This window comes from Toxotes jaculatrix, chromosome 14, assembly GCF_017976425.1.
Source record: "Toxotes jaculatrix isolate fToxJac2 chromosome 14, fToxJac2.pri, whole genome shotgun sequence".
Taxonomy (NCBI): domain Eukaryota; kingdom Metazoa; phylum Chordata; class Actinopteri; family Toxotidae; genus Toxotes; species Toxotes jaculatrix.
Genome location: NC_054407.1, coordinates 23403636 through 23425411, shown reverse-complemented (window position 1 = coordinate 23425411; position 21776 = coordinate 23403636). Strand labels below are relative to the sequence as shown.

The 21776-nt window shown below is 41.6% G+C and overlaps 1 protein-coding gene across 1 annotated transcript in view; it reads left to right on the top strand.

Moving 5' to 3' along the window:
• LOC121193081 (receptor-type tyrosine-protein phosphatase N2-like) overlaps positions 1-19837 on the top strand; it is a 158119-nt gene extending 138282 nt beyond the window's left edge. The window contains exons 18-23 of the mRNA XM_041055206.1: positions 1859-1978; positions 2132-2298; positions 8065-8118; positions 11815-11879; positions 17102-17175; positions 18844-19837. Coding sequence (XP_040911140.1) covers positions 1859-1978; positions 2132-2298; positions 8065-8118; positions 11815-11879; positions 17102-17175; positions 18844-18915 — 552 coding nt within the window. The 3' untranslated portion in view covers positions 18916-19837. The remainder of the gene's footprint in view (positions 1-1858; positions 1979-2131; positions 2299-8064; positions 8119-11814; positions 11880-17101; positions 17176-18843) is intronic.
• Positions 19838-21776: the final 1939 nt, after the last annotated feature.

Genomic DNA, 21776 nt, shown 5'->3' with positions numbered 1-21776 from the left:
GTAATTACTTAACTAATTACACAGCAGCAAAAGTAATGCTGCTGTGGGTGGGAGACCACATTACAGTGTGTCACCGTTACTGAGAGTAAAACTCACCTGTGCCCTCCACACTCCCTCTCTTCTTGTTTATCTCAGCTATCTTTCCACCATTTCTCTGTCCTCCGCCTCCTCTTCCTCACCCGTTTCTGCTCTCCACCTCAGATTCATGTTTTATTTGTGAATCAAATAAAAGCTGGACCTTAATCATCATCATTGTCACAGCTGAAAGGATCATTGAAAGGGCTGCTGCTCATCTTGGATTGAGCTCAGGTTTATTAAGTGGCTTCTCCGTGGTTCACCAGCCCCTGTACTCAGGGTTTAACCAGGCTTCTTGTTGTCTTGTGGTCCAGCGACTTAACCAGCATTACTGTGTCTTATCAGGCCCCCTAATCAGGATCGGCCAAGGTTATTACACCACATATATCGCATTACACAACATCCTCCCCATCAGGATTCCGCTGACATGTCCTAGAGCAAAATACTAATGGCACATGCTCCACAACGTCCAGTTTCCAGGAGTTAAAACATGGATCTGTGTGATGAGAAGCAGCGCAATTCCAGAAAAGAGCGTGGTGTGCAGTTAACTTTTTCCTGGACAAAGAAGGGTTTAAATAAAATTAGCATTTTAACAAACCTCAGGTTTTATAAGGAAGGGAACTCGTCCTCCCAGCACCGGCGGAGTTCTCACCCTGTCAGCTAAAGCGAATTAACACCATTTCTCAAAGAAGTGCACCGTCACATCTTTAGATGCATGAGCCCAATCAGTGAAGCAGTGGGGGCTGAGAGGAGCAGTAATTCAAAACCCGCCGCAATTAACGTCAGTTAAATCTTTGTCAAGGTGTGGCGGCACTCCTGACTGAACGGCAGGTATAGCCATCTTGATTATCTAACACGATGATGTGGGAGCGGTATTGTTTTATGGCTTCCATTAAGGGCTGACTGTTACCTCTGATCAGAGTCGAATGGATCTCCAGAGCCGGCCCACCCTCCGGCTGTGAGAATATGACTGCCAGCAGGAAAAATACGACCGCGCGCCCGGTCTCGCTGTGGAATGACCCAGCTGGGGGAGGGAACAGCCTCGACAGCAATTACTTTTTATGCCACAACGCTTGACTTCCTTGTAGTTTCTTACCAAAGTTTGAAACACAGTAAACATGTTCTGAAGTGTTTGGTTTCAAACTCAGATTTAATTTTCCCTCCCACCCCCAAAACAGACACATCTACCCTTCCAAAAATGCTAGATAGCACAGAATTTGAACTAATTATGGACCACTATCCAAGCGAGTGGGTGAGTGAGGACACATGTCACTGTTCCTGTTGGCAGATTTTGGGAAGTGTTGACAGCTTTGAATGAGATCTTGTTCCAAATCGAGCTCTCCTCTTCAAGAACTTGACTCCTACTCTTAGGAAACGGCAGAGTGCTTGACTTTTTAACAAACTTTGAAAGTTTTTTAAAGAACATTAGGTAGCATAAATCCTTTATTGAAAAATAGATCTGCATTTGCATGTCAGGACTCTTCAAAAGTGCAAATGTATATTGGAGGTTTGTCTCTCACAGATAAAAAAAAAAAGTTAATGAAGCAGCACTGTTCAGCATCTTGTGAAAGCTAAAATAAAACATAACACTAGTTAATTAAATAAACAGGCGTGTTCATGGCTCTGTCTCAATAAATATATAACTCCAAAGATAAAAACAAAAAACGAGGCCTTCAAAGAGTGAGAGTCATTTTGAGATGGTAATGTTGCTCCAGTCTCGTGGCACGCGAGGCATTTACCTGCCGCTGTGGCGAGCCTTGCTGACTGCGTGTTTTGTTTGCAGATGGTTTGGGAGAACGGCTGCGTGGTCATTGTCATGTTGACGCCTCTCGTCGAGAGCGGTGTGAAGCAGTGCTACCATTACTGGCCTGATGAGGGATCCAACCTGTACCACATCTACGAGGTAAAACGTCTCAGCGGGAACAGAACCGACTGAGTACGGAGGGAGCTGCCACTTTCTGTGCCAGTGTCGGTTGAAAGGAGATTTCACGACTAAACCTAGTGTCGTACACGTTGTATACGTGTCTGTTAATTGTGCATTTGCATGCATCTATAGGTCAACCTGGTGTCCGAACACATCTGGTGTGATGACTTCCTGGTTCGTAGCTTCTACCTGAAGAACATGCAAACCAACGAGACGCGGACCGTCACTCAGTTCCATTTTCTGACCTGGCTCAACCAGAACGTCCCCGAAACCAGCCGGACGCTGCTCGACTTCCGCAGGTAGGGAGCTTCCTCAAAAACCGTAAACACACTTTAAACTAAACTAAGACTTCTTCTTCATGCAGTCACTTTTTGAAATCAGTGTGTGTGTGTGTTTTGGAGTGACAGATTTTTTTCATCATACCAGTTCAGTTTGTCCAGTAACCCGGTGCTGTAGTCCTTTTGACTGCTGCTGTAACTCTGCTGTTGACATAAGGAGGAACCAAGCAGCCAGGTGATGGCACCCAACCTGTAGGAGCTGCTAGTGCAGCAACAAGGATGCAATCCCTCACTGACTTCCCACCACACACATTGCCAATTATATTCACGGGATGCACACACACACACAGAGCCTGAGGCACCACCACCGGCTATTTAACCACGGCCTCTACACTTGTGGCTAAGTGTGCATGACTGGGAAGATGCTTATGCACCCAGCAGGGAAAAGTTGTTTTCAACGTGTTTTTTTCTGCCAAATGACAGAATAGGTGGGACAACACTTCCTGTTTGTGACTGGACAGAACCCACGTCAGTTCAGACTTTCACTCCACGGTGGCACCCCACATTCATACATGTTGTGTTTGCATGTGGGGATCGAACCTTCTGACCTACCGTGCTTTGTGCCATCAGTATCAAGTGTTGGTGACACAAATGAGGGAACGTTTAGCAGCTGCTTACTTTACATTGCTCAATACCACTAAGGTATGTCGCTTTCCGCATTCTACAAGTAAACTTCGCTCTCTTGTACAAGCCAAAAAGTCTCACCAATCTTTTATCTGAATCTGGATCTTATCTGAGTGTTCAGGGAAAAGTAGGAAATCACAAACTACAATAAAAAAACAACAAAACAAGTCCCAAAATGCATCACAGCCATCTAAGTACTGAAGGGTGGAATTTTCTTCTTTTCGTGCCTTTTTTTAAGGTATTGCAGTTGAAAGACTGACAAGGCCATATGGTGGAAAGTATAAGTGATGGTAATGGACACACTCCTTTTGGACATTTCTGTTTTTGTTGAAGGCAAAAAGAAAGTGAAGGACGTTAAATGGAAGGTTTTGGACGTGTTTGTTCCTCCTCTAAACCACAAAGGCTTTGGGAGGCTTTTGTGGCTTGCTCGTGGTATAATAACTTCAAACCTCTCACTTCTCCAGGAGTTTTGACTCGTGGCCCTGAGATGCAGGCAGAAAACTATCTGTACATCCTCAAACATCCTGGGCATTTTCCAGTCGATAACAGTGTAATTGAGGATGCATTGAGGGAACCCTGCAGGAGTGATCCTTTATCTCTGGCGTCTTTATAGCCGCTCCCCTCATTCTCCCCTCCGACCTCTTTTAAACTGATATACTGTATTGCCTATTAGGTGGGAGCCGCCCCGGCACCTTTTCTCTGATTCACTGTGGATTTTCTCAAACGATAGACCCCAACTCGGTTTTATATATAGGCCCGGTGTCGCCGTGTTGCTGGTGCACATCAATTAGGTGAGATATCAAGAGTGAGAGTTTGTGGTCACAGCTATTATAAAAGGGTCTGGTGGGCGTCACCACCCACCATCAGTTAGGAAATATTGCCTTTACTCACAGGGCGCCGGGGTCAGAACACAATGAAGAAAGCAGCAGAGGGAGATATTTTTCACTTTTATTACCGCGGATATGGTACTTTTGCAACAGCGACCCTGCCCGGTGTTTCCTTTTTTTCCACCTCAATGATTTCAGGATGGCAGCTGAAATATCTCTCCCTCTTTTGTGCTCGTGCCGGCATGTTTTGGTTGTTGTTGTTTTTTTTTTTTTTTTTTTTTTTAACCTCACTCACAACTGACTGAGCCGACGCATTGCTTTCAAATCCTCTCTGTCCTTTTTCCCCCTGTTTTACCAGCTAACTAGCGGTTGCCAGTGTCATTTTTGTGATGTTGCAGCTAGTAATATAAGCCCAGTTGCATAGTCACAAAAGTGATCATTGGAGACTGTGACTCTGCAACCAAGGGGCCTCATGGACCCCCCCTCCCTACCCTTTTACTCCTCTTTATTCCCCCCCTTCTCCTCCCCTTCTTTTCCCCTCCTTCATCTCTCCTCTTTCTCTCTCCTCGCTGTGCCCGGTGACCTGAGATGACCTCTCGCCTTTTTGCTTGCTCATGGTTTGCTTGACTGCCTCTGATCTCCTCCCACCTCCTCCCCCTTCTCTCTTGCCATGCCTCCCTTCCTCCCTGGGTCGCTTTTGTCTTTTTCTCTCCCACCTTCTCTCTGTCGCTCCCTCTTTCTTATACCCGTCTGTCTGTTTCTCTCCCTGTCTCACTTGATGATTTCTGACTTGCGGTCTCAGAATACGTTCACACTAAGACGAGACTTCTTCTTCTCTACAATCTCTACAGGCTGTAAAGTTAAGAAAGCAGCTACGTGTCACCTCTAACCTTCTGTGCAATGGTTATTTCACATCGATATAGCCAGCCACACAACAGAGTTATTGTCTATTGTTTATTTTAGACAGCTTCACAATCATAAAGTGGTGATTTGAGTCTCGGTGCAGGAATAGAGCCCAACACACACGGGTGCGTTTTAACATGCAAACACACCAGCACCCGTTGTTTTCCATGGCGTCTTGATGCCCGCCGATCTGCCATGACTTCACTGTCCCATTTTTTAAATCTTTTTTTAGACAGGACAAACATGCAGCTGCTATGAAGCAGATAAACAAGACACATTCTGTTTGCAGACTGGCGCATAGCAGCTACTACACCTTCGCTACTTCTCCTGCCTGTGTGATGGGTTTGGTGTGTGTTACGGCTGTCAGATGAGTTGCTGCACAGCCGGTGTGCGTTGCACTTTACTGTTCCCATAATCACATCACTGTTTTGTACTTCTTCAGTCGTTGGATGGCAGAAACACAAATATTTGTAAATGAGTTTAGGTGTGTAACAGCTGTATATAGAGCATCAGTGATGATGGAGTTTCACAGAAGCTGTTTGTGAGCATTGCTTACATACAGAGCGGAAATGGTGGCAGTGTCACATTTCATAAACGATCCTCGCTCACAAACAAACATTGTTTTCACACGTAAATAGCGTTTTCATTATTATTTGGCTTAGTGTGGACATATTCTGAGTCTCTCTCCATCAGTTTATCTTTCCCTCTCTGTCCTTCCGCCTCTCATTATCACTCTCTCTCTCTCTCTGTCTTTATCCACTCCATCCATCTCTTCCTCTCTTTTGTCTCCACCCATGTCTGACTCTTGATCTACCTCTCACTCTGTCAAGCTTGAATCTCTCAAATGGGGCGTTTCCCTTGAATCCCACACCCCCCTATACAACCCCCACCCCCGCCTGTTGGTGATCCTCCGCCGGCTGTTTCCATGGTAACATCACTTTTGATTGTCTGCAGTGAGCTCTGACTTTTCCATTTTGGTTTGGGGTGGAGGATGAAAATGTGTGTTTTTTTTAGGTGGAAATACTTACTTCAGTTTTTGTGATGCTGCTGGTTGTTGTTGTTGTTGTTGTTGTTGTTGTTGTTGTGTTCAGGCTGGAGATCCCAATCAAAACCTTCTGATACTGTTCCAAACAATGCATTTATTGTCAGTGTAACTGTTTTTCTAAGAAAAACCTGAAAACATTAGCAGCAGTTTTACACTCTGTTTGGCCAAAGGCTGACAATTATATTATTCTGTTTTATGTGTTTCGTGTATCAGATGAAAAGCACATGGACTTGGTCCTTTTTGTTGAGAGCAAACCTCTGCCACAGCTGCATCATCCTCTATATTTGTTATTTTAATAAAAGTTTAATCCGTTTAATCTGCATTCGGATCTGATCTCCACCCATTCTGACACAGACGTGATATTTTAATTCAAATAAGTGCAGTGGCTCTGGAAAAGAAATGGGAAAATGTTCATGCCATCTCATTCAGTCCCCTTCTGCAGCAGTACAGCACCCCCAGTGTTGCTGCCACACTTGGAAGTCCTGTTCTGTAATGACGTCAAGCACTATCTGCGACTTGTGACCACTTTGCAGGTATGAATTTATGCAAACACCCTGAACTGTGGCGCCACAGGAACTGGGTGCTCGATCGTGGCAACACAGCCGCTCACTGGTTTTTGGCTGCACCAGCACAATTCAGGCTGGAGAGTCACCATTTTGATGAATTGGAGGAGACCCAGCACGAGTTGATGGTGGTTGACGTTCTCATGGAACAGGACTTCCAGGGAGCGTTTCAAGCGTGCGGTCCCGGAACGTATCAATCGCGGCCTCTGTAACACATAACAAAAACTGGTCATTTTTTGCTTGGCCTAACTTTCCACCAAATCCCACTGAAAAGTTTTTTGAAGCATCTTGTAAACTCACAAACAAGAGGACACCTTGGCGGAGTTAAAACATTTATTTCCAACAAGTTTTGAAATGTGGAAAAGCTGTTTACGATGAGCTGAAGGTCATGAAATTCACTGTAAACATAAACGACCCAGGAAACTTTAAGTTCAAGGAAGGAAAAAATGGACCTTCAGCACCGCAGGTCTGAGGTTTCTTTCCTTGACTGAGTGATGCATTATGGATCACACACACACACACACACACACACACAGGCACCATGTCTTTACATAATATGTTCCTGCTGAATATTGTTATTTAGAGTTATCACCATGAAATAGAATCAGAGATGATCTCCAGCTGGGATCAAACTCACGACTCTTTTGCATTTTGATGAATAAGGTGTGAAGTTTTCACCACAGTTTTTTTTATGCATGTATGGAAGAAATATTCCTCTGTTGTGGAACATTATGATACTGCAACATGATGCTTTCCTTTCTCTGAATACAAGTTTCCGTGGAGTTTGTGTTGAGTGTGTTTCAGCCACGCGGCTTCAAAAGCTTTGAAAAATACATGAGCGTTAGTGAGAGAATCAGTGCTTTTCTTTTATTTCAGTGTACTGTTGAAGTAAATGTGTAGTTTTTAAAGGTGCCACGTGGGTAGAAGAGATGTTTTAATAAATAATTGTGAGGAATCTGTTGGCCTATATTACAGCTTCAAACAGGAAGTGGGTGCTGCTCTTCCACATCAGATGATGCTAAACTTTCCAGTATTTTTGTTTCAGGGAACATAATGATACACGGAGTATGTTTAACAGATCGTGTGTTGTGTTGAAAGTAACATACATCTGGTCGATGGTGAAAGAAAGTGTTCTTTTTCAGAGTGTGTCCACCAGCTCGCCCGCTTGTTCTTTATAGAACCACAGAACTGTGGAATTGTGAGATTAGTTTCAGTTCTGTTGGAGCAACAGATAAATGGGGCTCACTGGCTCCAGGACACAGCTTTTTAAGTTAAGCCATCAGTTACTAGAAAGATTATAAAATTGATTAGGTTTTTTTTAGATAGTTTTTCTTACTCTTTATTTAATGTCTTACTTTCTTGTTACGTTTGATTTTGTACATTCGCTGGATTATATCGTTACACCTCTTGATCGCTTCATCAGATGTAGCTGCGACTTAAAATTCAACAACTACTTGCGTTCAATCGTACTTTGCATTATTAGTTTTGTTGTCGGAGACGATGCTTCCTCCTTGAATCACACTCGTTGAGATAAACTGCAGAATGCATGTCGCCTTGAATTCAGTCAGGCAACTGTAAGCTTATTAAAAATTACACTGTGGACATGGTAAGTGTTATGGGACCAATGGTACACTCAAGGCCATGATACTCATGTTCAGTATGGTTATTATTTTTCAGAGCTCAGATGCAGTATGTACTCACCGTGTTTGTTGCTGTTCCGGTGATGTTAACACTGATTTCTTCTTTCTGTTCTGTTTTTTTGCAGGAAAGTTAACAAGTGCTACCGGGGACGCTCGTGTCCTATCATAGTCCACTGCAGGCAAGTATAATAATATTTAAAACTGTTTTTCATTGTCTTTGTTTTTTGTTTTTTTTAAATGTTGATGTGCAAACAAGCAGGTAAATGGGTCTTTTACTGATACTGAGAAAATGTTTTCCCAGATGATTTGAAGCTGAGCTTAAATAATTCTGTTGAGGCTTGTGTCCTCCAATCCCAGCTACCATCTCACTTCTCGCCAGCTCTCTTGTCGCTTGTCAGCATGTGGAGGATGACAAAGATTTTTAAATGAGAAATTAGTCGTGAAGTTGTGATTTAATTTGACGAACTGTCCGCGGAGGACTGTAACTTTTAATTGGAGGCATTTCGAAGTTTGCAATGTGACGGCCAGTGGGTGAGAGGGAGAGAGGGGTAAATAGAAGTAGGCAGCGTTGCAGCTGTTGTATTTGCATATATACGTGTATGTGTGTGGTATCACATCTGCATACCCCCACCACCTGAGGAAATAACGCAGACCAGTGAGACATAATTAAAACAGTATGTAACTGAAAAATCTGGTATAGTTTTTCTTCTTTTTTTTGTGGAAACTTCCTGTAATGATTGGATAAGAGAAAAAAAAAAGACTTCCATAAAAGATTGCTGTTACGTCTGCCAGCTCACTCCTCCACTAAGTGATCTATTATTTAATATGGCGTAATGGTTCTTCCAGGATGATGAAACTGTACATTTCTCAGCTAAATTGCCGGTCTGCAGCAGAGTGAAACCTGTCTGTATGAAGCTCCAGCCACAGCAGCTGGAACAGCCTGTGGTAGTTACTTTTATCACTTTACAGGTGAATGTCAATGTTCTTGAATAGAAGCATCACACGCAGTTTTAATGTATATATTGTTAGTCCCCACCCTCTGAACTGGCACATGGAGCGTCTCCTGATAATTGTAGCAGGTGTTCCCGACCTTTGGCAGGGGAGTCACAATAGTTTGGTATTGTGAAGTTTTTTTTAAAATAATGGTCCAAAGTCCTGCAGGTGATTTGGATTATTCTGTCTGATGGTGGGAAAAAACATCTATGTCAGTCTTCTGTAATTTTAAATCAAATCAGGAATTTCTGAAACCTGAAATATGTCAAATTTTGTTTCCACATTTATCCAGACTTGTGGCAAAATGGCCACAAAGCTCCCATCAGTGGTAAAAAGCATTATGGGTAATGTAAAAAAAAAAAAAAAAGTTAGAGCTTGTCTGTATCAGCCGCCACCCCACCCCCCCATCTTAAATGCCACGGGAACAATAATGCGTGAACTCGCTTGAACTTGACTTTGAATGAAGTAGGTTTTCCCACTGTGCCAACAGTCCATGAAGGCAGCATTAGATCTTTTTTTAGGTTGAAGGTTGGTGTGGCTATGAAATGAATGATGAAAGTATTGGACCACTGTTTAAAGAGGTGTCCAAGACTCTGCTGTGCTTAGATGCTCATTAAGCTCTTTGCAGCTTTGTTTTGTTTTCTTGTCACGCCTTGTGGCTTTTCTTGCCTCAGTAATTCACGTCAGGCGCGAGGCCTCGAGCGGAGAACTACAGTACATTCTCACTTGTAACCTCTGATTTGGACCAATCACAGCTCATTCCTAAACCCAACCAGCCAATCCTGTGTAAGGAAACACTAATGAAAGGATCGAGAAACTCTCACGTTCATCCTGTGGCGCTTTCAAACGAGTCTGTCAAAGCCGAGCGTGCACAGCCATTTATCAGCCTAATGTACAGAGAGAGCAGAGTGAAGCAATCAGGAGGAGAAGTGAGCGAACAGAAGAGTGCAGATGCAGAAATTCAATAATCGCACAGCATTCAGAGACCGTCTCTGTCTCTCTGTCTGTCTTTCACACCGGATTTCTGTCTGTCTGTCTTTGCCATTTCTGTTTCTGTCCAATTTTTTTTTTGTTTCCATCCTCTGTGTCTCTTTCTATCTCGGCTTTTTCCTTCCTTCTCTCTGTCCCTCTTTCCCTGCCTCTCATTTTAAATAGAGTGAGAGAAGGCAGCAGACATCTTGACATGTTTACTCACAGCCTTCAGGCTTCTGCTGTCTCTCTCTCTGTCTCACACACACACACACACACACACACACATATACACACACATCACATATCTTTGATCGTGTTGTAATGATCCTGACGAGGTGCAGCGATACGACAGATCTCATTGCGCCGTAATAACCTGTATGAAACACACACACACACACTTAGTGTAAGATCTGAGTGATAGTAGTATCTGTGTAGAATACACACACATGCACACACACACACATACATATGTACAAACGGGGGGGGGGGGGGTACTGCTCAATTACTGCCATCGGGTGTGTTGAATTATACAGCTGTGTATGTGTGTGTGTGTGTGTGCTTCCAGAAAATAACCAAGGCCCCAGTGAAAATGAAATATTCACGAAGTATGGACACATGCCAGAACACACACACACACACACACACACACACACACACACACACACACACACACACACACACACAGAGAGCACACTTGAGTTTGTTGGATTACACACTAGCCCATGAAATAGACTGGTAGGGGTGAAGACATCAATTTTCAACACTTGAAATAAATCTAGGATACAAAAATATTCCCTCCACATACATTACAGAGCCTAATCCATTTTTTGTGCAGTGTTTGGTTTGTGTTGTCACTTTTTGATTTTTTTTTTTTTTTTTTGTAGAATAGAAGAACATTCATTTACATCTGTGTCTTAATAGAAAAGAAAAAACATTGTAGCCTTGCTCTTGTTGTTAAACTGGTTTTTATTTTCATCTTATTTAATTCCTTATTTTAAAAAAAAAATTCTGATTCTGCTTTTCTGTTCCATGATTATTCACCTTTGAGGTTGTTTATCCCTTTGAAATAGCAACAAGACTCATAAAGCTCAACATATTAAATCTCTCTGACTGCTGCTCACCCGCTTAGCTCTGCAGTCAGGTTACGTCTTCACTCCAGAGGAAACCTTTATTCATCCTCGTCTGGATAAAAATACTCAGCTGTCAGAGTTACCTTTTTAATAGTCAATGTGGTGGAAAACAAAAAGTGTGGGTTTGGTTTGGTGATGAAACAGTAGCTGAGCAGGTTCACCGTCTTTGCCCGGACACTCCAAACAGTGAGTGAAGGTCTCACAGGGATCCATGCGTGATAATGACCTTTCAGTTTTCTGAAACATTATCTGTGACCAGTCTCAATGGGCTGTACACATTTTTACCAAATTAAATGCTTAATTTGATTTAATGCGGTTTCATGAAAACAGTGGCTGGTTGATCAGTCGCAGCAATCCAGTTTTGGTTTTTTTGTACTTTCCAGAAATTTTCCTTTGCTGCATCTTCTTTAAAATGTGGACTCATGAAAATGAACTTGACTAAGAATTTTTTATGTGCAGCGTAAAAAGACAAGACCCTCACAGTTCATTAGCAACAAATACAATTCATTTTTAAAAAATGAAATACTTTTCTTGTATAAAATCATGAAAAGAATTAAATGAGCAAATTAGGAAAGCTGTGCAGTGTAAAACTAGAATCAAACACATTAACTAATTGGTAATAAGTTAATAAGTAATAATCTGAAAAGTACTTAATCAGATATTATATGACACTGACAAATGGTTTCATTTAATTAATGCGTCTCTATGTTCCTCTCTCTCTCTCTCTCTCCCCCCGTCCTACCCCCACTCTGTCTCTTTGTCTCTCGTCCGCCGGTGCAGTGATGGTGCAGGGAGAAGTGGGACCTACATCCTGATCGACATGGTCCTCAACAAGATGGCTAAAGGTGGGTGTCTTTTTTTTTTTTTTTTTTACCCCACGCTCCTCTGTCCTCCATTGTTACCTAAGTGGAGAGGCATTACCATGGCAACACGTCCCCCCTCCACCTCCCTACACTCAACAGTGTGTAAAATGTAAAATTGGAAGAATGTATTGAAAGTAATGATAGTTAATTAGATAATTATAGTGATGAGTACGAATAATGTCATTTTCCATCAACACAAAACAACTCAATCGCTGAGCCAGAAAAAAAATAAATTAATTACTCCAAATTAATATTTGTTTCATCAGGTCAGTGGACACTGTGCCTCTTTGGCAGCATACTACAGGTTGTTTCTGTAATGACATAATATAAATAAACTTCATAAAGTCCAAAGAAGGTCCAACGAAATGTCACTTCAGTGGAACAAAGAGAAAAAGAGAAATAAAGGAAGGAAAGAAAATGAGGAGGAATACTTAGAGGAAAAGAGAAAGTAGTTTTGTGTAGGAGTATGTTCCTGCTTTTAAAGTCCACAAACTGTTTGGACCATGAGCACTTTATGTGAAGTGTCATCAGGACTCACAGCCAGTGCATTTTAAGCTCACTGTGAGTGCATGACAATTACTATAATTAGCGTATGATACAATAAACACGGTGTAGTAATTATGTAGGGGCTGACTATTTCATGGGGTTCGGCAGTTCATTGTCAAGTGCCATTTCCGGAAGTTCTGTCTGATTATACTAAATTATACAGCAATATAAGAGTATTTAAAATCTTTAGTTTGTATGATTACATCTGTTTTAAGTTCGAGCTTGTACTCACACTTAAAAAATAAGTTTTGACATCTCTCCACCTTCACAAAAACCTTTCCTGCCACCACATAGGGAACTGTGTCTTCAAATTAAAAGTCTCCTCATAGAATGTGGGACTCCATGCACATGACTTTTTTTTTTTTTTTAAACTATGTAGGACATGTAGTCATGAAGTAAGCACTGACCTCTCAGGTTATATTAAGTGTTTATCTATAAATAAATTAAAATCTTTCAAAACTGTTTGATTTTTGATGAACATTTTACCACAGTTGGTTTTCTCTCTGATGTCCAAACACATCAGGACCAACAGATTTTACATGTGTGTATGTGTGTGTGTGCGTGTGCATATCTTTTTGTTTCTTTGTAAGCGTGTATATGTGTGTGTGTCTGTGTGTGTGTGTCAGTATGTGTGTGAGGTGTCCCATGGCGGTGCTGCTGCTGTAGCAGAACGAGCTCCTGGGTCTTTAATTCCAGATCAAAGGGTCAGTCGGGCATCAGGGGCCTTTTCCCAGGCTGTCACACTGTGATCAGGGGCCCCAGGGCCCCTCCTCAGCACCCAGGGGCCAGGGAGGAAAGGGCGGGGCTGGATAGGAGCTAAATCTCAAATTCACTCTGGAAAAGAAAAGTTCTCAATGTAATTCTTTAGCTTGAGTTTTTAATTCTGAAGCCGAAACAACTGAATCTGTGAAATGACCTTCTCATATCTCACACATCAGAATTCTGTAATAACTATATTTAAGGGAGGATCTGAAAAGATGAGAGCACGAGTATGGTCTGCATGTCTTTATCACAGTTACAAGAGGCGTTGGTGATGAAGACATGCTCTATGTCAAAGCATTAGCTTTCTACAATCGTGTGCCCCAGATCTTTTCATTCTCCCTCAGTTTGAATGTCCGTTTAGGCAAAGCTTTAAGCTTCAGTTGGCCAGTGTGCAGAGACTCCTTCATCCACATTTAAGGGATATTTATACAAAAAAAGATTTGTTTCTGCCATGTGTTTATCTTTTAAATGAATCATTTTTAACTCACCATCAATATTGGTGATACCTTATTCTGAAAATACTTATCTACTTTTACTAAAATGGGGACTACATTGAGCTGCAGTTCCAACCCTCCGCAAACGTCTCTGTCTTTCAAACCAAAAATAAAATGTAAAATTTGTCTCCTCCAGAGTTGCAGAAGACATTTTAAAACTGTTTTCATGGCTCAGTAGTGTAAATGATGAGTAAAGCAGCTACTTCTACGTAGATGAAGCAACAAAATACTTGTTCTACTGATCAACAGCTTGGCTGACATCCACCCAGTGACCATCAATTAAATACGATGAAATTAAATATTTACTTTCATCAGTAAATTAAATGTGTTTCATTTCCAGACGAGCCTCAATTTATGTTGTCTTACTTTATATCATGTCCATTTATACCTCAGTGAGTATCCATGGTTCATAAAATCTCTCCCCCTCAGAGAAAAAGGCTGGTTCTCCCTCCACCACATCACTGCTCTCAGCTCTCCATCCCCCCTTATTTTGGAGGTTTTTGTCTGTCCTGAGAAGCCAGAGGCCCCCAGGTTTTTCCAGGCTTCCTCCATCCTGATCAAAGACACTCTCCTCCTCCTCCTCCTCTCCTTCCTCCCTCTCAGACACAAAATCACTCCTGTTTGCCTCACCCTCCCTCCTCCCCTCTTCCTCATTCCCCCTCGCTCTCTCGATTCCCACTCTTTTTCTCGCAAGGAATGAATTGTAAATTCGTCCGAGAATTATGGCGGTGTTGCAGGGTTGAGGAGGTATTGCTGAGGTTCTCACGATTTTTTTCCCTACTTCTTTTCCAAAAGGCTCCCCCGTTTCCCTCCTCTCTCTAATGTTACCCCCCCCCCCCCCCCCAACAGCACCACCTCCACCACCCGCCACCCTTCTCTTCATCTTAAGAATTGAATGAAACCCATCGAGTGCCGGAGAGCTTTTCAGCATCCCTCTGTTTCTTTTGGCTTTTTTTTTCCCAGGTCCAGCTGGTGAGCTCAGCCCTCAGCTTCGGTTTTTCGTGGGTTTTTCGTGGCCTCCTCAAGGGCCCTGTCTTTCTTTCTTTCTTTCTTTTTTATCTTTCTCTCCTCCGTCTCCTCTTATACCCCCACCCCACACTCCCACTCCTCGACCTCCACCCTGAAGTGAGGGTCTTGCAGAGGAGGGAAGCTGAAAACGGGGGCTCGGGTTTTTATACCATTCCTCCAGTTTTTTCAGGTTTCTGCCATCTCCTTTAAGAGAGAGTTTTGCAAGGAGACGATTTTTTTTTTTGTCAATGCCGTCCATTTTGAGGTTTATCAGAATCTACACAATAGCCCTCAGCTTGTTAAGCCCCCCCACCCAAAAAAAGAAAAAGAAAAACTAAAGCAGTGAGTCGTTAGTAGTCAGCTTTTCTGGCTAGAAGGGAGTCTATTGTGTTGTAAAAAAAAAGAGGAAAAAAAAACTCACAAAACCTGTGAAACAGAAAGAGAAAATGGTGTGAATGAGCAGTTCTCCCACCATTCATTTTCCTCTCCGTGCAGGCAAGAAAAAGAAATGTTATTATGTGTCACAACAAGAAAAAAGTAAAGAGAATTCTTGCGCTTTTTGTTTCCTCAGTATTTGGATAGAAGAGGAGGAGGGAGAGGAAAACGGGTAGAAAGACAACAAATTAAATGTTTTTTCTTTCTCGTTCTTTGTGAATTTAATTGTTGCTCCTGCCTCTCTCTCTCTCGTCTCTTTTCTCTCCCATTTTTCAACCGTCTCTCTTTTTCTTTTAGATGTCTTCATTCCCCCTCAGCATCTATCCCTCTGTGTTTTCCTTTTTTCTCTTTCTGCTCTTTTTTTTTTTTTTCAGCTAATGGCTGAGGACCTGCAGCCATTAGTTCTGCTGCTATGACATTAGAAGGTGACATAAGATCCATTTAAGCTCAAAAGGAGAAAAAAGGTTTATAAAAGGATAAAAATGTATGCACTTAGAAAACAGAAATGCCGTCCACAGTTAAACATTAACAGAAAAATCAGTCGCACTATAAAACAGTTATGTTGACAAAAACATCATTTTAAAACACCTTTAATTTTTTTTACAAACATGCATTTAGAACATCGAACCTCTTTTTGTTAATGCATTTAGAACATCGAACCTCTGGGTTTGCTTTCCTTTCACTCTGCTTATGAAGCCTGAACCAAATCTGATCTTTGAGACACTTTGATATTTAAAATAAAGATAAAGTAAAACAGACCCAGTAACAGTTCATCAGCTGATGTTCCTCTTCCACACCAAACTTAACCACATAAGAAAACATTATAAAATATATATTTTTTGCAGCTATTAATACTGAGAATATTCTCCAGCTGAAACAGACTACAAGAGATAAAAGTAATTTTAACATTACAGTTTGAACTGTAGCTGTAACAGCTGCTTATTTACACATGGAGTCCTGTTTCTGTCCACCTCTTAAATATAAGTCCATTATTCCCTCTCTTTTAGCTCTGTTTTTGGTCTCTACCCACTCCCAAGGGAAATATCTAGCTCTTCAGCTGCTAAATGCTCCACTACGTTCATCACTAAGGATTCCATGAGAGTGGTGGCCGTGACCCAAAACAGTAAAGTTGTGGGTCAGTGAGTGTAAACTCGGGGATGAGTCTCTGCACGTTCATCTCTGCAGCCTCACATTCTTTACACACTGTCATTTCATATAAAAACATAAATTATAGCCTCTTTAAAAACATTGACAACAAGTCTCAGGTTTGGTAAAAACTTTCCCTATTAAGACTTAAGACTTGGACAGATCTTCGAAGGTAATTCATAACCTGTGTCTCTCACTGTTCATCTCTAAAAGCATTACAAACTAACTGTAATATATCAGAATGAGTTGTAATCTCATCAGTATTTGACCAGAGGTCATTCAGCCGACTGCCGGCAGCCACGCTGTTGTCAGCTGTCAGGCATCGTGCCAGTCTGGCACGCGGACAGGGGCCACACCAGCACACAGACAGGCATGTCAGATCTTGGCAGGGGCTGATAGAGCTCTGGTGGCCAACCTCCATGAGCTCAAAAGCTACAGGACGGCCATCAAAGACCGACAAGGGGCTTTAAGATCAGCTCGGTTTCTTTTAGAGAAAGCTACAAACGTGTGGGCCTGTGATTTTCTTCCCTCTCCATCACTTTCGTTTCCCTCTTTATCTTTTTTTTTCATCCTGACAACAAACCACCACCACCTAGCTGTTTGTAGAGTGTGTGTGTGTGTGTGTTTGTTTGTTTGTTTGTTTGTGCAAAGAGGATGAATGTAATCGCCTTTTGCTGCTCTAAAGGTAGCCGGCATAAAACACCAGATTGACAGATGTTAGCTGGATTATCTTGATAGCTCTTTGAACACTGTCCAACGTTGTTTTATTTGTGTGCGTTTTTGAATGTGTGTGTGTGCATGTGTGCATGACAGGTGCCAAGGAGATTGATATTGCAGCGACTCTGGAGCACCTGCGGGACCAGAGGCCCGGAATGGTTCAGACCAAGGTAACACACCTGAATCCTGTTTGTTCAAGCGGAAAAAATACAATCTGTGGCAGAGAGGCTGCGGATGACACACCGCAAAAACAACAGTTTTGCAGTTTGTCATCAGTGTTTTAACAGTCTGATATTTACATTATAAAGATCCTGCTGACATGTTATTTAGTACAGAGCAAGAGGGCGCTGCTACAGGATGAATGGATTGTATAGACAGAAAAATAAACTTGAAATATTTGTGGTAACAACACTTGAAGCCCACGCAGTGTGTGATCCAGCATCTCTGGACTGAACAGAAGGAAAAGCTAAAGATTAATGACACGTTACGTCAGTGTAATCTGCAGCACATCCATTTAAATCAGCCCAAAGTTAGTCTGAGTCTCCACAAAGTCACAAATGCGATCTTGTCATTCTTGGATGTGATATTTGGTGATGACCTTCATGTCAAAGCGCCTTTTCTCTAACGATCAATCACACCTCCATTAACACTGTGTTTTATCTGAAAGTCTCGGGTTAGCTGGTATGGCAGCCTCTTAGTTTTATGAACTGCATGAAAACCCATGTATTTGAATTTTTTTTTTGTAATTTCTAATATATTGTCTTAATTATGTCAAGAGAATAACAAGAGATAACAAAAGTTAAACACACAAATTTTTGGCTAAGTTTAAAGACTGAAAGATTCTAAGTCCTTTGTTGATATGGTGTTCCACAAATCTGACACATACTGTAAATCACTTGTGTGTACATCCTCAGAGACGTCAGAGCTTTATGTAAAATAACCAGAGTCATTGTTCATCACACGGTTAGCAGGTTGACGCCAGGCCAGTCTGGAAACTTCAATTACCAGCTAATCTCCGAGCATAATTAGAAAGAAAAGCCAGGATATGTGTAAAACATTGCCAGTATCGATCCGGGCTTTATTAAAGCATGTATCCTGAGCAAACAGCTGTCATGGAGGTCTGCCTGCGATCGTACACACACACACACACACACACACACACACTGATTCCCCCTGTGGTCTGGAGTCGCAGCCTCAGCACTGTTTCTCGTGAAGGAAGATGTTTGTTCCTCTGATCTTGCACTTTCTGCAGTGATACAGTGAACTAAATGTGAAGCATGTGTAAATGACTAAATATGACTTCTAAATATATCAAGTTTTCCACGGGGGGGCCTTTTAATGCAAATGACAGAAATGATAGATAATGCTGTTTTTGCAGCTTTACTAAATCACATATTCTCAACTCTAAATAAAAACACAGATTCGATCATTTTTTTTTTTTTAGAAGAACATGCAGAGGAGGTCGAGGTCAGAATTAATGTCTCCAGTCTTAATCTCAGGTTGCACACAACCCCACAGGTTCGACCCGTTACATTATAAAAGCGGCCTGTTTGTATCCTGAGAGTCAAAACCCGGGGCAAACATCCTGCTGGGGAACTCCAGCCGCCTTTTAATGCTGCACTATACAATGATATTTTAGACAGTAACTAACTTTGTGTGAGTAGTTTGTGTTCGGCCCTTTGCTTTTTCAGTACGGCAACAATTAAGAAGTTGTTTTCCCAGTTTTTGCTGGAACTTCAGCTTCGTCATCTTCCCTCATCCCTGCTGTCCAGGGTTTGTGTCTTTCAGTACTCTTTACTTTCCCTGTGTCTTTTTCCCCTTCCTTTGTCTCCCTACAGGATCAGTTTGAGTTTGCGCTGACTGCTGTGGCGGAGGAGGTGAACGCCATACTGAAAGCTCTTCCACAGTAGGAAGGAGCGCCTCCTTCTGACAGATGTCCTCCAGCTCTCTTCTGCTCCTCTTCTTTTTCTTGTCCTCTCTCTGACCTGACTGGAGGATGGTCCCCGTTATTGCTTCCTTTTGTTTCCTCCTCCATTTGTTTGCCTTTCCTCATCTCCTCCTCTCTCCTCTCATACTTCTATTATTTTAGTCTCATCCTGTCCCCCCGTTGTCCTTTCTTACCCTCTGTCCTCCATTTGTTCCTGCAGTCATACTCTCTCTTCTAACTAAGCGCTTCATGTCCCGGGCTCCTCTTGTCCCATCTCATCACTGTCTTGTGACTGTCACTGTCTCTTTCGTTTCGTCTCCTCCTCTCCCTTTGTCCATTCGTTCTTTCCTGTTGTCTTCTCCTTTCCTCATTTTATCTCTGCCTTTTTCCCTCTTGTCTCCTTCTTTGTTCAAACCTCCTTTCACTTCTTCTCATGTCCTTCTCTCTTCCCATCTTAGTAAACATTGTGCCAGGAAAGCGTTGAATCAGTCCTGTACATAGATAGACCTTCCTTCTATTGTACTGATCCATGCAGTCTGTTTTTTCCAAAGTGGTATTTCACTGCTTTTAAACACATTTTCATAGATTGATAAAGATGTTTCTCTATGTTCTGTTGAGAGTATATTTATTCTAGTTTCCGTTTCTAGATGAACATTGACCCAACGGGCGTCAGTTGGGTAGAGCGAGGTTTGGCAGTCATCGTCACGATCTACTCGGCTCTGAGATTATTTGTCGGGATCGAAATCAGTCCAGTAAAAATGAAATAAATCAGTTTATGTCGATGTCTGATTCTGTAGAGGTGTTTGTCACAGCTGAGCGACTTACTGAACTGACGCCTCTGATTGGTCTCGGTTTTGAGTGGATGATGTTGATCATCGCAGAATTGTGTTTGTGTCTGATTTTTAGTGCCATGCTTTTTTTTTTTTTTTTTGATATGTTTTCATGCAGCACACTAGAGTGTCACAGTGTAACCCATCAGCGCCCAGTGTTGGTCACTAGTAGATATGAGACAAAATCTGAGTAACTTTTATCTCCCGCGAAGGCTTATTTTTCCTAAAAGTAAGTGGTGAAACATTATAATGTGAGACACTGGTGATATCCCACTTATTTTAAGAAAAACAGATACTGGAAATGAGGTTAAATAACTTATGATTTCTGTTAATGTGTAATTTTTATCATCCTAGTAGAAGCAATATTGTGTTTCTTCAACATGAATTGTTATCCCTCGTGGACAACCAATATCGTGGCTTGTCAGTGAAGTAACACTAATGTCTGCCTTAATAAAAACACAGTAGATGGGACCGGTAAATGTGTCTAGCCTCCTGGAAACGAGGCCAGTGTGTAATGCTTCATTTTAAAATGGCCTTTTTCCAGCGGATTAACCTGTGGATTAAAGGTTTGCTGTGCTGCTACTTAAAGAAAAGCCTCCGTGATAAACACGGACGAACATGGGCTCCTTAATAATCTGGGAGCAGGAAGTTATCCTCTGACCAAAACTTTATTACAGTCTCTAAATCACTTCAACTGCAGTAATAGTGCGTACTTTAAACTATGTCCCTATCTTAATATGAACCAGTGCATACTGGAATGAGGCCATTATAAAATAAAGTGTTTCTGACGAGTGCTTCTATGATATAAGGGGATAGTTTTGCTTCTGAATAGCAGTTCTTCTATGTAGCATTAATGGATGATTTGTACATGATGTGTGGTAGCTGAACCTGTATTGCATTGAAAACTAGTTTGTGGTGACACTCAGCTGGTTTTCCCAAAAGCATCTTGAAACTAACTGGGGTTTTTTTTTTTTTTTGTTTCTGTTGTACATGAACGGAGCGATGGCAGCATTAAAAGCTCATGTTGTGGACAATTTTACCTGTATCCCAGGCAGCCAATGGTTTCCATTCATTCCTGTACGAAAGAGAAAATCTATCACAATAATTATTGTTACAAAAATAATCCAGAGCTTTTCAGATCAGTCTTCACTTACAACTTCTTTACCACAAAAAAATAGATAAATAGATAAATAAATAAGTAAATGAGGTTTTCTTGCTTTGTATTTAAATGGAAAAACACCATTAAAGGCCTCAGTCGGCTGATATACGTATAAATAAGGATCCTGGATAGTGAACAGTGCTGATAACCTGTCGGTGAACTCTGAAGGTTTTTTTTTTCTGCGTCAGTTCAACAGAAAAACTGCTACCGTGCATGGGCTGAATACATCCGTTATCTAAAGATGACTCTGGGAAACCGGCTCGTAGTTTGTGTAAAATCAACGTTCTTTCACTGCTTTCGATCAGCTGACAGTAAATGAACAGTTTTAAAGATTTTATCCATCAAATTCTAGATTTGTTTGTCCGGTCTTATTCATATCACCAATGATATGACTTGCATACACTACGCTACTAGTGCATGGCTGTTCATTCAGCAAATGAGAATGCTGTATTTTTCTGTGGCCTCAAAACGATATTAGCAAAACTCTTCAAGCAAACGTTTTACGGTTTATCTATTCACTTTATTTCAAACTATCTATTGCACGAGAAGCTCAGAGGACCTTAAAAGTGCAAAAGCCAAGGATTATCATCTCTAAACTGTGCAGATCACGGTTAAAGCGAGTTGAAAGGTGGTGCAGTATCAATATGATGTAACACTGCAGCAAGCTGGTGTCATGTTGTTGGAATCGACTCCATTTTTCATCACAAAACTGAAACATGCTGCAAGAAATGCTCCTTATCAGAGCTTGTCTGATGTAGAATGGAGAATTATTTTCTCTGCCTGTTTAAAGATGCTGTCATGTATGTTATAAAAAAAAATGTGGAAATAAGGGAAGCTGTGTTACAGCGACGGAAA